This window comes from Salvelinus fontinalis, chromosome 42, assembly GCF_029448725.1.
Source record: "Salvelinus fontinalis isolate EN_2023a chromosome 42, ASM2944872v1, whole genome shotgun sequence".
Classification (NCBI taxonomy): domain Eukaryota; kingdom Metazoa; phylum Chordata; class Actinopteri; order Salmoniformes; family Salmonidae; genus Salvelinus; species Salvelinus fontinalis.
The window spans coordinates 11,002,245-11,017,321 of NC_074706.1; the positions used below are offsets into that span (position 1 = coordinate 11,002,245).

Genomic DNA, 15,077 nt, shown 5'->3' on the forward strand with positions numbered 1-15,077 from the left:
TCATTAACAAATCAATTAGCGCATGTTAGGTCCCAGTTAAAGGGATTTCATGTGTGTGTGTGTGTGTCTTGTCCTAATCACATTTCCTGCTCATTTTGCATGCTTAATTTTCCTATTTTTATGGATGTTATACGGTTATTAAAGGGGAGGTCTTCCATTTTATGGATGTTATACGGTAATTAAAGGGGAGGTCTTCCATTTTATGGATGTTATACGGTTATTAAAGGGGAGGTCTTCCATTTTATGGATGTTATATGGTTATTAAAGGGGAGGTCTTCCATGTTCAGGGACTGCAGCACTCATATTATATATATATAATATGTATGTATATATTCCAAGATGGCTTAGCAGTTCAGACGTCATTTTTGTCCTCGTACTGTCTTGTCCTGTATATATATATTTACACCTTCTTCGCATATCTTTTATATTTTTTTATTATCCAAGAACTCAACTACAAAAGCTTTCCTGCAACCCGCCTCACCAATTACAACAAAAAAGTATTATTTACCTCAAATCTGAAAATCCACAGTGAAGCTAACCAGGGGCTAATCAGAAGTTAGCCAGAAAGCTAACCAGAAGTTAGCCAAAAGCTAGCCGAAAGCTAATTTGAAGCTGCCCAGAAGTTAGCCGGCTTGCTGGCTAGCGTTGGTGTTTCAGCTGCCCACGTTTTGTGGTCATCAGCTATTCCTTTAGCTCGATAATCTACCGGCACTTTTGTGCAACGCGACTCGGACCGGAGCATACCGGGCCTTTTTTTTTCTCTCAGTTTCCCCGGATTTCAGCCGCAGGCTCTGGACAATTTTTTTTTATTTTTTTTTCTTGGGTCACTATATCTATTTTGCCAATTGGATTGATCCCCTCTACAAGACACGGAACCCCACTAATCTACCGACGGAAACGCACGAGGTGTCTAAAAATAGACCTCCATCCTATGCTATCTTGCTACCGATAGCCATCTACCCGGCCAGCTGTCTGGATCGCCGTGACCCCAACCAACCTCTACTCACTGGACCCTTATTGATCACTCGATTAAGCATGCCTCTCCTTAATGTAAATATGCCTTGTCCACTGCTGTTCTGGTTAGTGTTTATTGGCTTATTTCACTGTAGGGCCTCTAGCCCTGCTCACTATACCATATCCAACCTTTCATTTCCACCACCCACATATGCGATGACATCACCTGGTTTCAATGATGTTTCTAGAGACAATATCTCTCTCATCATCACTCAATACCTAGGTTTACCTCCACTGTATTCACATCCTACCATACCTTTGTCTGTACATTATTCCTTGAAGCTATTTTATCGCCCCCAGAAACGTCCTTTTACTCTCTGTTCTAGATGCTCCAGACGACCAATTCTCATAGCTTTTAGCCGTACCCTTATCCTACTCCTCCTCTGTTCCTCTGGTGATGTAGAGGTGAATCCAGGCCCTGCAGTACCTAGCTCCACTCCTATTCCCCAGGCGCTCTCTTTTGATGACTTCTGTAACCGTAATAGCCTTGGTTTCATGCATGTTAACATTAGAAGCCTCCTCCCTAAGTTTGTTTTGTTCACTGCTTTAGCTCACTCTGCCAACCCGGATGTTTTAGCCGTGTCTGAATCCTGGCTTAGAAAGACCACCAAAAATTCTGACATTTTCATCCCCAACTACACGATTTTCAGACAAGATAGAACGGCCAAAGGGGGCGGTGTTGCAATCTACTGCAAAGATTGCCTGCAGAGTTCTGTTTTACTATCCAGGTCTGTTCCCAAACAATTTGAACTTCTACTTTTAAAAATCCACCTCTCTAAAAACAAGTCTCTCACCGTTGCCGCCTGCTATAGACCACCCTCTGCCCCCAGCTGTTCTCTGGACACCATATGTGAACTGATTGCCCCCCATCTATCTTCAGAGCTCGTGCTGCTAGGCGACCTAAATTGGAACATGCTTAACACCCCAGCCATCCTACAATCTAAGCTTGATGCCCTCAATCTCACACAAATTATCAATGAACCTACCAGGTACCACCCCAATTCCGTAAACACGGGCACCCTCATAGATATCATCCTAACCAACTTGCCCTCCAAATACACCTCTGCTGTTTTCAACCAAGATCTCAGCGATCACTGCCTCATTGCCTGCATCCGTAATGGGTCAGCGGTCAAACGACCTCCACTCATCACTATCAAACGCTCCCTGAAACACTTCAGCGAGCTGGCCTTTCTGATCGACCTGGCCGATGTATCCTGGAAGGATATTGATCTCATCCCGTCAGTAGAGGATGCCTGGATATTTAAAAAAAATGCCTTCCTCACCATCTTGAATAAGCATGCCCCATTCAAGAAATTTAGAACCAGGAACAGATATAGCCCTTGGTTCTCTCCTGACCTGACTGCCCTTAACCAACAGAAAAACATCCTATGGCGTTCTGCATTAGCATCGAACAGCCCCCGTGATATGCAACTTTTCAGGGAAGCTAGAAACCAATATACACAGGCAGTTAGAAAAGCCAAGGCTAGCTTTTTCAAGCAGAAATTTGCTTCCTGCAACACAAATTCAAAAAAGTTCTGGGACACTGTAAAGTCCATGGAGAATAAGAACACCTCCTCCCAGCTTCCAACTGCACTGAAGATAGGAAACACTGTCACCACCGACAAATCCACTATAATTGAGAATTTCAATAAGCATTTTTCTACGGCTGGCCATGCTTTCCACCTGGCTGCCCCTACCCCGGTCAACAGCACTGCCCTCCCCTCTGCTACTCACCCAAGCCTTCCCCATTTCTCTTTCTCCCAAATACAGTCAGCTGATGTTCTGAAAGAGCTGCAAAATCTGGACCCTTACAAATCAGCCGGGCTAGATAATCTGGACCCTTTCTTTCTAAAACTATCTGCTGAAATTGTTGCCACCCCTATTACTAGCCTTTTCAACCTCTCTTTTGTGTCGTCTGAGATTCCCAAAGATTGGAAAGCAGCTGCGGTTATCCCCCTCTTCAAAGGGGAGGACACTCTTGACCCTAACAGCTACAGACCTATATCTATCCTACCCTGCCTTTCTAAGGTCTTCGAAAGCCAAGTCAACAAACAGATTACCGACCATTTCGAATCCCACCATACCTTCTCCACTATGCAATCTGGTTTCAGAGCTGGCCATGGGTGCACCTCAGCCACGCTCAAGGTCATAAACGATATCTTAACCGCCATCGATAGGAAACAATACTGTGCAGCCGTATTCATTGACCTGGCCAAGGCTTTTGACTCTGTCAATCACTACATCCTCATCGGCAGACTCGACAGCCTTGGTTTCACTAATGATTGCCTCGCCTGGTTCACCAACTACTTCTCTGATCGAGTTCAGTGTGTCAAATCGGAGGGTCTGTTGTCCGGGCCTCTGGCAGTCTCTATGGGGGTGCCACAGGGTTCAATTCTTGGACCGACTCTCTTCTCTGTATACATCAATGATGTCGCTCTTGCTGCTGGTGATTCTCTGATCCATCTCTACGCAGACGACACTATTCTGTATACTTCTGGCCCTTCTTTTGACACTGTGTTAACAACCCTCCAGGCGAGCTTCAATGCCATACAACTCTCCTTCCGTGGCCTCCATTTGCTCTTAAATACAAGTAAAACTAAATGCATGCTCTTCAACCGATCGCTGCCTGCACCGGCCCGCCTGTCCAACATCACTACTCTGGACGGCTCTGACTTAGAATATGTGGACAACTACAAATACCTAGGTGTCTGGTTAGACTGTAAACTCTCCTTCCAGACTCACATCAAACATCTCCAATCCAAAGTTAAATCTAGAATTGGCTTCCTATTCCGCAACAAAGCATCCTTCACTCATGCTGCCAAACATACCCTTGTAAAACTGACCATCCTACCAATCCTCGACTTCGGTGATGTCATTTACAAAATAGCCTCCAAAACCCTACTCAATAAATTGGATGCAGTCTATCACAGTGCCATCCGTTTTGTCACCAAAGCCCCATATACTACCCACCACTGCGACCTGTACACTCTCGTTGGCTGGCCCTCGCTTCATACTCGTCGTCAAACCCACTGGCTCCAGGTCATCTACAAGACCCTGCTAGGTAAAGTCCCCCCTTATCTCAGCTCGCTGGTCACCATAGCAGCACCTACCTGTAGCACGCGCTCTAGCAGGTATATCTCTCTGGTCACCCCCAAAACCAATTCTTCCTTTGGCCGCCTCTCCTTCCAGTTCTCTGCTGCCAATGAATGGAACGAACTACAAAAATCTCTGAAACTGCAAACACTTATCTCCCTCACTAGCTTTAAGCACCAGCTGTCAGAGCAGCTCATAGATTACTGCACCTGTACATAGCCCATCTATAATTTAGCCCAAACAACTACCTCTTTACCTACTGTATTTATTTATTTATTTATTTTGCTCCTTTGCACCCCATTATTTCTATCTCTACTTTTTTCTATCTCTACTATCTCTACTTTTTTTACTTTTTTTTACTTGCTATATTGTATTTACTTCGCCACCATGGCCTTTTTATATTTTTATTTATTTATATATTTTGTTTGCCTTCACCTCCCTTATCTCACCTCACTTGCTCATATTGTAGATAGACTTATTTTTCACTGTATTATTGACTGTATGTTTGTTTTACTCCATGTGTAACTATGTGTTGTTGTATGTGTCGAACTGCTTTGCTTTATCTTGGCCAGGTCGCAATTGTAAATGAGAACGTGTTCTCAATTTGCCTACCTGGTTAAATAAAGGTGAAATAAAATAAATCAATAAATATTGTAGCACATTGTGAGAGCTTGTTTGTGCAGGTTTTATGGCGTTTGAAAACCTGATTGAACAGGTTTCAACCTATCACCTACTAGTCAATTAATTAACTTTGTTTGATCACTTTTTAAATAATCATATTTTTTTATGTCTTCCACCAGTTTTATTACATCTTAATCCAAACATAATTCAATTATTCAAATCAGTAATCATTTTTTCTCCACAGATTACAAATTGATACAGTTCTGTTGATGGTGTGAAATGTCTTCCTCTGTCCTTCCTCTCTCTCAGGCTACTGAGCCACACCATGAAGGACCACCTGGTGCGGGTGGCCAATGAGGCTGAGTTCATCCTGAGCCGACAGAGAGCCGAGGACATCCACAAACACGCTGAGTTTGAGGTAAAATACAGTCTGGACCAGGAAACTGGCTAACATGAAACTAGCACATTAAATCCAAAATGGAGTCCAGATTTAAGCTCGGGTGAATGATTGAGGAGAATAGACCAGGCAGCTGGTAAACAAGAGAACATACTTGATCCAAAATGGCTCCTGACATAATTTAGGAATTTGAAATTCCCCAGGCTGGTGCAGGTAGCCAGCAAACAGGAAAATCCATTCAATCCAAAATGGAGTCCTGATTTTAGCTTGAGGAGGAGAAAGACTTGAAGAGATAAACTTAGCAATGAACCAACAACTTCCAACCCCTTTCCTGACCCTCGTATCTTGGGACAGAAACATAGTCCTCATTTATTTATCCTCTCCATGTCTTTTTGTGAGAGCAGCAGGAGTTATTTTAGTATATTTGTAGCTTTAAGCAGATCCCGTTAAGCTCAGGTTGATAGTTTCATATTTTCATGTTCTGTCTGGCCATATTGAACAAAAACAGCTTAGAATGTAACACCCAGCGAGGGTGTATACAGTCCTCTATACACACACACACACACACACACACACACACACACACACACACACACACACACACACACACACACACACACACACACACGGTTGTCTGTCAAGTCATTACAGACCTGTCATAGCAACCTAGAGAACAAATGTTGTCTTTTCAAAGACAACCCCAACATGTATAATAACATCTTACACCGGAGTGGCCGGCTGTAGTTTACGAGGGGCACGGCATCCTAGCCAAACAGCCTCCATGTTAATTTATCCCCGTACCTCCCGGCCTAGCGCCAACCTCCCGGCCTAGCGCCAACCTCCCGGCCTAGTACCAGCCTCCACCCTCCTCCTTCATCCCTCTCTCCTTCTCTGTCTCCGTCCTGATCTCTCTGAATCATTTCCTGCCCTGCTGAGAGCCTGTCTGTTATACTCCCGCTGGGGGTGTATTTCCACAGTGACAGGAATACAGCATCCTCCCCTCCATTCCTCCCTCCTTTCTCAAGACCCTGGCAGTACTTAAACCTGCAGACAGCCCACAGAGCTGCTGGTCTGAAGGGCCGACTGTCTCAACCCCCCATCCCCCGTCCCTCCACCCTCACTCTCGCCCCCTTACCGTAGTTGCAAAATGTTATGCTTTCTTTAAGGTTCAAGGCAGGGTCTCTCCTACAGAATGAAAAAAAGCCCTCATGACTGTTTAAAGCAAATAGTTGAGGGGTGGAAAGAAAAGCATGTTGATGGTTTGCCTCAGGTTGGTTGGTTGCCTCGGTTCGTTTGAATGTTTGCTCCCATGTTCTTCTAGTTTGTGTCTCAAATAGCACCCTATTCCCTATTTAGTGCACTACTTTTGACCAGGGCCCATATGGAATAGGGTGTGATTTGGGACTCAGACCCTAGTCAAGTCTGCATATCTATCTGACTGGCAACAGTAGTACACACTGTCCACCTCCTTTCCACCCACCAGCCTCATCCTGTCAATCATTTCCTCGGGAGGTGTGGCCTGACTCGACCGGTCGTCCAATCATCGTTAGTGCGGGGCAGGCAGACCCAGGTGTTTATGCAGATTTCTGACACGTGACACACACAGCCTATTTGACAAGGCTAACACTCCACACACAGGGCGTGTGTGTGTGTGTGTGTGTGTGTGTGTGTGTGTGTGTGTGTGTGTGTGTGTGTGTGTGTGTGTGTGTGTGTGTGTGTGTGTGTGTGTGTGTGTGTGAGACAGCTGTGTGAACAACGGAAAGATAGAGGTGTGGAGAGGAGGAGGGGCCTGAGGCACAGCACAGACAGTTGGCAGCTCCATAAGAACACAGCACAGGGCTCACAAACTAGCCTCTACCTCACTCTGCCCTGAGGTTATGAACAGTAGTGGTGTCTGAGTCCGTGTCCCCATCACTCCCCGTTTCCTCCCTCAAACTCACCATGATTAGGCCATGTTATGTTCTCTCAGCCCGAGCGAGGGCCAGGATATGTCTGCACCGATGGAAACATACACACACACACACACACACACACACACACCAGGGGCTGTCCCCAGTTCTCCAATTCTATCTAATTGGCCCACGTAGTGTAGCTGATGTTCCTGTCTGCATCACTAGTCCTTCTCATCCTATCACCTGTCTCCCTCTGGCACTGAGAAGTCCTACAGGAGGAAACATCCTTAGATTGGATCCTACTCTGATATACTGTAGTGAAAGCAAAAGGAACACATTGTGTCATTACATTGGACCTATTTTTCCCACATCGTCCTACAAGAGGGCCTAGTTAGTGTCCCCGTTTTCTCTCCATATCGTCTTCCAAGCAGGCCCAGTATAGTTGTTTTTCTGGTTACGTGTGTGTGTGTGTGTGTGTGTGTGTGTGTGGGGTAGTCTTTGACAGTACCGTTGAGTTACAGAATGAGGATGTGCCTGACGAGCCTCAAAGACAGCCAAGGACATCATTGTTTCCTGTTCCTGTATTATTTAGTAGCTACAGTCCCCGGTTGTCTCCAGTAAAACCGGTTGTCTCCAGTTAACAGGCTCAAGTCTCATTCTGGTAGGGAGATAGTATTTGTGTTCTTGTAAATCGGTGTGATTCCACTCATTAGCCCCTAATAGATTTAGTATTGGGTACATGCGTACCACAACTGTTTTGTTTGTGTCTTTTGTGAAAGCCATTCGATTGTGATTCTCTGTCCCACGCACCTTCTGCAGGGACCTATTTCACTACGCAACCCACATATCACACAGAGTTAGAACTGTGTTGTATTTATACAAATCTATTTTATTTGTGTCCAACCACACCATCCTTCCTCTCAGCCCAATCAACTGTAATCAGATAGTCACTAACCACCATAGCCAACTGTTAACTCTCTTTGTTAAAGACTGTTGTTTAGTATTTTCTCTCTGTTCTCTCCCCTCACCCCACCCCCTACAGTATAGCCAATCAACTTTAATCAGATACCCACCATAGCCAGGGCCAAATCTATGTTTCACAATTGAATTCCCCACTTAAATGTAGCCGCTCCTCTGTGACCTCTGAAAGAATTGAGTCCCTGATAAGTGCAACCACTGATATTGCCGTATTGATTTTCCTCCATTCCGGCTCTGGCTTGAGCCCTCCTCGAGCCATCAGTTTCATGGTCTCATTTTGCACCGCCACCATAAAAATAACAGCCCCAATGAAACATGCCCCAGGGGAAAACAGTTTTCCTCTCTGTCTTCAATTTTTTTTTAAATCAGTGTTTGTTCACCTGCTTCTCAGGTTTACTGTTGGAGGACAGAAAAAGCAACATGTTCGGGTGTGACCGAGTGCATAAAGTAGGTGATCTGGTTGTGCCCTGACTGCCACAACATTCACTGTTTTAGTTAGAAAGGATCTTACTGCTGAAATGAATTGCACCTTTTGTGAGTTTCCTGTTGACTATCACTTGGGGAACAGAGTAGTCCTTCTCCACCCTGACAGGGGTCTGGGACTAGGACCTTTGGCTGTGGCTCTCTACCACTACAGACACAGACCGGGAAGGAAACGGCAGCCACCAGGAAAGTGAATTATTCAATAGATAAAAACAAATTTATGTTTGCTCCCTGTCAGAGTTCATATCCACGGGAAGGATGTGATAGAGGAGCCGCGTGATTTAGACACCCTTTGCTTTGGAGACTCGTAACATATGCTCTCTCTCTCTCCCTCCATCCCTCTCTTTCTTTCTCTCTCTCTCTCTCTCCCCCTCCATCCCTCTTTCTCTCTCTCTCTCTCTGAATTGAGTTATCTTTGGCCTGGAGAGTAAGTTATTATAGCGGGTTGAGGGTGACAGAGATGAAGATAACTGGAGGGGGAAATCCAATTACCTTTTAGTGTTCTCTATCTAATGGGATCCTTAAGGTGGAAGAGATCTGCAGATCGCATGGCCACGCTCCTCCTCCTACTACGATGAGAGTTTCTTTTACAGCATCCTTTCATTAAGGATGAAATGTGGTGGGTTGCGAGGCCACGAGAGCAGAGGAGGTCAGAGATACGGAAGACCCAGATCATTTATTTTATCTCCCTCTTTCTGTTGCACTCTGTCTTTTTTATACCCCGCGGTTGATTCTTTAAGAGTGAGGAAGACCCAGGTCTTTTATCCGCCTCTCCTTCTTTCTCTCTCTCCAACTTTCTTTTTTTTATACCCAGTCGTTGATTCATCCCCCAGCCGCTGTAATATACGACTAATTGAATTGACTCTCTCTCTAGATGCTATAAAAGCCGGGCGATCCAGCTAGCGATATCTCCGTAATTAGCGACTTAGCGTCATTGTCCCCCTCTGTCTGGCTTGTAAGGCGATCCCTCTCTTCTCCTCTCGCCTCAGAGTTAATGACATTAACATTGAGCTGATGCTCATTATATTCCATCACGACAGCGTCGTTAGCACAACGCCCCCACACAGTGCACTGAGCTTACTCTTCCTCACAGATCACAGCCATGGACAGGACACACACAAAGAATTGACTGCACACTTAACGTTTGAAACTCCATGGAACGGAGGGCGACACAATTTACATTTTGAAGTGAAAGAAAATGAACACATGACAGTTAAACATTTTGGCTATTTATAACACAATAAACAAAGCCAACAGTCTATGCTTCGGTGCTATAATGTAACCTGCTGTAAAGGAATACAGCTCCGTTCTGGTCAAGAACAAACAGTGCCGTTTATAGAGTGCTTGGACCAAATGTGGTTATCTTCATAGGTCTATAAACCATCTGTTTCAGTGTGAGAGAATTCCACAACAAACTGTTTCAATGTCAGAGGATAGGTTGTGACCCCAATCTCCCATACCGTCTAGAAGAGCCCCCTGCAGGTCACCACTCTGGCTGCAGCCCGACAGGCGTCAGGTGCCACCATCTGACACATTGTTTACAACGTATCAACACACAACACTCACCGCTCTGACCGACAGTCGTCACCTGTCATAAGGCGGTCACAGCGGTGCTTTCTAGACGACATCTATAGAGCTGGGAGTACAACTATCTCACTATGGTGCTGGTGAGACCCTCTGGGTAAGGATGGGGAGGCTTGTTAGCTGTTGCTGGAGTCATTTATTAGTGGGATTCAGTAGTTTGATTCATATATTATGACAGGATAAAGCAAGTAGATTCAACTTACCCAGCAGTATTCTATATCTCTGTCTACCTCTACCCTCAGAGAGTACTTACCCAGCAGTATTCTATATCTCTGTCTACCTCTACCCTCAGAGAGTACTTACCCAGCAGTATTCTATATCTCTGTCTACCTCTACCCTCAGAGAGTACTTACCCAGCAGTATTCTATATCTCTGTCTACCTCTACCCTCAGAGAGTACTTACCCAGCAGTATTCTATATCTCTGTCTACCTCTACCCTCAGAGAGAGAGAGAGAGAGAGAGAGAACTTACCTGGGAGAGAGGGGGAGGGGAGAGGGAGAGAGACTAGTATCCCAGTGTCTAGCTCTTCTCTGTGTGTAATTAAGTCCCTAGGTGATGCCTCTTGCACCGCTCCTCACATCATTATCTTTGCCCAGAGCTGTGAATAGCACATATATGAGCACCTCCTCCCGACTCCCTAGTCCCCTTTACTACATACTAACTGACACTTTAGTCTCTGGAGTAGGACTCTTGCCTTGCCTACTATCTTTGTTATACCATAGAGGGACATCATTTTATTGATTTCATTAAGGCAGACACAAACCTGATGTGGAGTTAAATGTGTTAAATGTACAGCAGTAAAAGAAGAAAGGGTATGTCCTTGGTGTTAAATGTACAGCAGTAAAAGAAGAAAAGGTATGTCCTTGGTGTTAAATGTACAGCAGTAAAAGAAGAAAGGGTATGTCCTTGGTGTTAAATGTACAGCAGTAAAAGAAGAAAGGGTATGTCCTTGGTGTTAAATGTACAGCAGTAAAAGAAGAAAGGGCATGTCCTTGGTGTTAAATGTACAGCAGTAAAAGAAGAAAGGGTATGTCCTTGTTGTTAAATGTACAGCAGTAAAAGAAGAAAGGTTATGTCCTTGGTGTTAAATGTACAGCAGTAAAAGAAGAAAGGGTATGTCCTTGGTGTTAAATGTACAGCAGTAAAAGAAGAAAGGGAATGTCCTTGTTGCGTTCCTATTGTTATCTCTTCTGTTTGGAATCATCACTCTGCATCCAGACAACTAGCCGAGCGCCAGCCAGTGTTCCAGAAGAAGTGGATTATTTTTCATCTGCAGCGCCTCTGCCTTCATTTGACTATTTTTCACCCCGGAGAGGACAGTTAAAAGGTGTGATTCGTCACGTGCTGGCGTGACCTTGGACTGCTTCTGGAGTCAGAGTGGATGGAACCTTCAGCCCAGCTTAGACTAATGGCAGCTACTGATTGGAGCGGGGCTTGACACAGCTGCTGGTTTGAGCAGGGAGGGAAGGAGAGAGAGAGAGCGAGCGAGAGAAAGAGAGGAGAGGACGCTGCTGGGAGGAGAGATGAAGAGTCCTGCCAACTAGGCATTGTGACCAGTCCATTAAAAACCCACAGCAGCCACAGACAAGGGACAGGAGAGAGGGATGAGAGAGCGAGAGAGATACTTTGATAAGTGTTGCGCCTGCGTTAACCTTGATGGCCACTATCGGGACGATGCATGCCTCTGGGATCTGTTTGGCTGGATGAGATTATTTTTTTCCTCAGCAGGAAAAATCAATACACTGCGAGCGCGGCCTGACAGGGGGCATCATTTCAGAATTGAAGTGGCTGTCAGACGTCGACATTCGATGACTTTTGTTCGCTGTTGTACTTTTAAGCCTTCATTTTTCTCCGTCTTCCTACGCCCCCCCCCGCCTCCCCGCCCCCCAACTCTTTGTCTGAGTTAACCTGATGGTGTTTTATGTGGCCGTTTTAAACTTGAGGGCAAGAGATCAAGTGCGAGGGGGAATCTTCTTCAGAAACCAATTGTTTCAGCATCTCTCTTTTTGTTTGGTAACCCCTCCCATCGTTCTGTAAGGAATTCCTTATTCCTAGGAATATTTGCATTCCCTCTCAGAACACGACAAGGACACGCACCCCGGTCGGACAGTTTCCCCACTTTAAATGAAACCCTCTGGGACGGCTTGTCGGCGGACGTGAGAAATTGGAAGAGGAGCGCGAGACAACGAGGCGATAGCCGACACCTCTGTGTGTCTCTAGCTGGCTTCTCTACTGCACCACACAATGTCAAGACAGAGTACACATCAAGCATTGCTTTAATAAGATCCCCACTGGTGTGTGTGTTTGTGCGTGTGTGTGTGTGTGTGGTCGCCCGTTTCTCCAGCAAAACCTTGAGCGCTTTGTGATGTCATGAAACGAGCGCCTTGAAGGCTGAGACAGTGTGGCACAGAAACATTTCAAGGTCCTTGGCTCTGTCACTCACTGTAAGTGATAAACACAGGCTTTATATCTGGTAATGAGGCCTGTATCCCCACTCACACCCTCATTATACTGGTGAACCCCTCAGGCCCTGATGGGAGAGCGTGACAACAACTACAGCATTTAGAGGGGGGTTGGCAGCGTATTATTCTACACGCAGAAACCTATGCCATGTGTTCTGGCCTTTTGAATTGCACTCATGCAGTTGAGTCGGTGGATTTGTATCTGTGAGATGTGCTGGAATGCCTGGCCCTCGTGTGTGTGTGTGTGTGTGTGTGTGTGTGTGTGTGTGTGTGTGTGTGTGTGTGTGTGTGTGTGTGTGAGAGACTATTCATGTTGTCTTCTCATATCATCATCTTAGTGTAATTTAGCCAGTGGTTAGGCCTGTTTCCTTTCTAAATCACACAGACGTTTCTCTGGTTATTGACTTGAGCTTGGCGTGAATTGTCCGAGACACATCTCCATGTAATTTACTCGATTAATGCCAACCCATTATCAGTCTGTCTTCTCCGGGCACCTTTTTCCATCAGACTAGGCGCCAGAGCCCGTCACCCTCCGACCCTGTCAGCCAGCTCGTGTAATGGAAGGTGCTGCCCATGATTACACTGTCTCAAGTCATAAGGTCTCACGTCACGCCGTCCACACACACACACAGCTTCCTCACCTGCCCGCTCGCTCTCCAAAAGCCTGTCTTGTGCCTTTTACCTCTGACTTCATCATCATCTGACTTCCTCGTTTGAATCTGGCCACCAGGTAGACTAGACATTGATCCTGATGTCTGAATCTGGCTACCAGGTAGACTAGACATTGATCCTGATGTCTGAATCTGGCTACCAGGTAGACTAGACATTGATCCTGATGTTTGAATCTGGCTACCAGGTAGACTAGACATTGATCCTGATGTTGGAATCTGGATACCAGGTAGACTAGACATTGATCCTGATTTTTGAATCTGGCTACCAGGTAGACTAGACATTGATCTTGATGTTTGAATCTGGCTACCAGGTAGACTAGACATTGATCCTGATGTTTGAATCTGGCTACCAGGTGGACTAGACATTGATCCTGATGTCTGAATCTGGCTACCAGGTAGACTAGACATTGATCCTGATGTTTGAATCTGGCTACCAGGTGGACTAGACATTGATCCTGATGTTGGAATCTGGCTACCAGGTAGACTAGACATTGATCCTGATGTCTGAATCTGGCTACCAGGTAGACTAGACATTGATCCTGTTGTTGGAATCTGGCTACCAGGTAGACTAGACATTGATCCTGATGTTGGAATCTGGCTACCAGGTAGACTAGACATTGATCCTGATGTTGGAATCTGGCTACCAGGTAGACTAGACATTGATCCTGATGTTGGAATCTGGCTACCAGGTAGACTAGACATTGATCCTGATGTTTGAATCTGGCTACCAGGTAGACTAGACATTGATCCTGATGTCTGAATCTGGCTACCAGGTGGACTAGACATTGATCCTGATGTCTGAATCTGGCTACCAGGTAGACTAGACATTGATCCTGATGTTGGAATCTGGCTACCAGGTAGACTAGACATTGATCCTGATGTTGGAATCTGGCTACCAGGTAGACTAGACATTGATCCTGATGTTTGAATCTGGCTACCAGGTAGACTAGACATTCATCCGGATGTTCCGTTTCTCTTTTTCCATCTCACTGTCAGCATCAGGATAGACCCTTCGTCTCCACCGAGGTAAAGGGGGCCCCCTCTGGTTGCTAATGGCACTAGGCCGTTCATGCTATTTTACTATTCCCCCCCGCTCCCTTTGAAATTAGCGGAGGGGTGAAGTTGAAAAGCGTTCCCTGACTCACTCAGTGCCCTTTGTTCTGTCAGCCTATTGGAGAGTAGAGGATGGAGGTAGGTTATTATGTAGTCATCTAGAGCTAGCAGGCTGAGTATGTAAGAACCAACGAGACCCCAGTAGTCTAATATCCTCTATGTATGACGATTTCAGAGCAGTGGAAAGACCCCCACAATCTAGACTCTGACATGTCTTTTCCACATCGTTTTACACCGAAATGGAGGCCTAGTATTAATGGGCCTGTTATGTGTTCAGCTGTTTGCTTGTTGTTTCAGAGGGGAGTCGCTCAGTGAAACTGCTTCCCCTCGCCGCCGGGCCCTGCCAGGCCCGTTAGAAAAGCACACGTCACTATGGGGGACTAGGTGTTTTCCGCGCTGAATGACCAGCGTGTTTACGATGATGTGTTTGAACTGCAGCACTGCTGATTAGTGACACAGAAGTCACACGTTCCTTCCAGCCTGTCTTGACGTTTCTTGTTCTGTCCCGTCGTAAAGTATAGACGCGCTGTCGTCTGTTCCAGGGGGCTAACATACGTTTCAAACATTCAGCACCATTCCCTCTCCCGATCCTCCCTTAACTACTCTTCTTCCTTTCAACGCACGCACGCACGCACACACACGTTGGGCCATCATGCTTTAAGGTCAAGGACCACTCTAATGCCCCACAAAGAGACGTAGATTGATAATTAGGGCCCAATAGCCCCTCCAGAATAGCCTTCCAGAATGTGATCCAGAACTATAGATTTCT

The 15,077-nt window shown here is 45.7% G+C and overlaps 1 protein-coding gene across 3 annotated transcripts in view; it reads left to right on the forward strand.

Annotated features, from left to right (window-relative positions):
* Positions 1-15,077, forward strand: part of LOC129841026 (lipopolysaccharide-responsive and beige-like anchor protein) — a 329,530-nt gene that overhangs the window by 146,688 nt on the left and 167,765 nt on the right. For all 3 annotated transcript variants that reach the window (XM_055909138.1, XM_055909136.1, XM_055909137.1), the window contains exon 36: positions 5,038-5,146. In XM_055909138.1, coding sequence (XP_055765113.1) covers positions 5,038-5,146 — 109 coding nt within the window. The remainder of the gene's footprint in view (positions 1-5,037; positions 5,147-15,077) is intronic.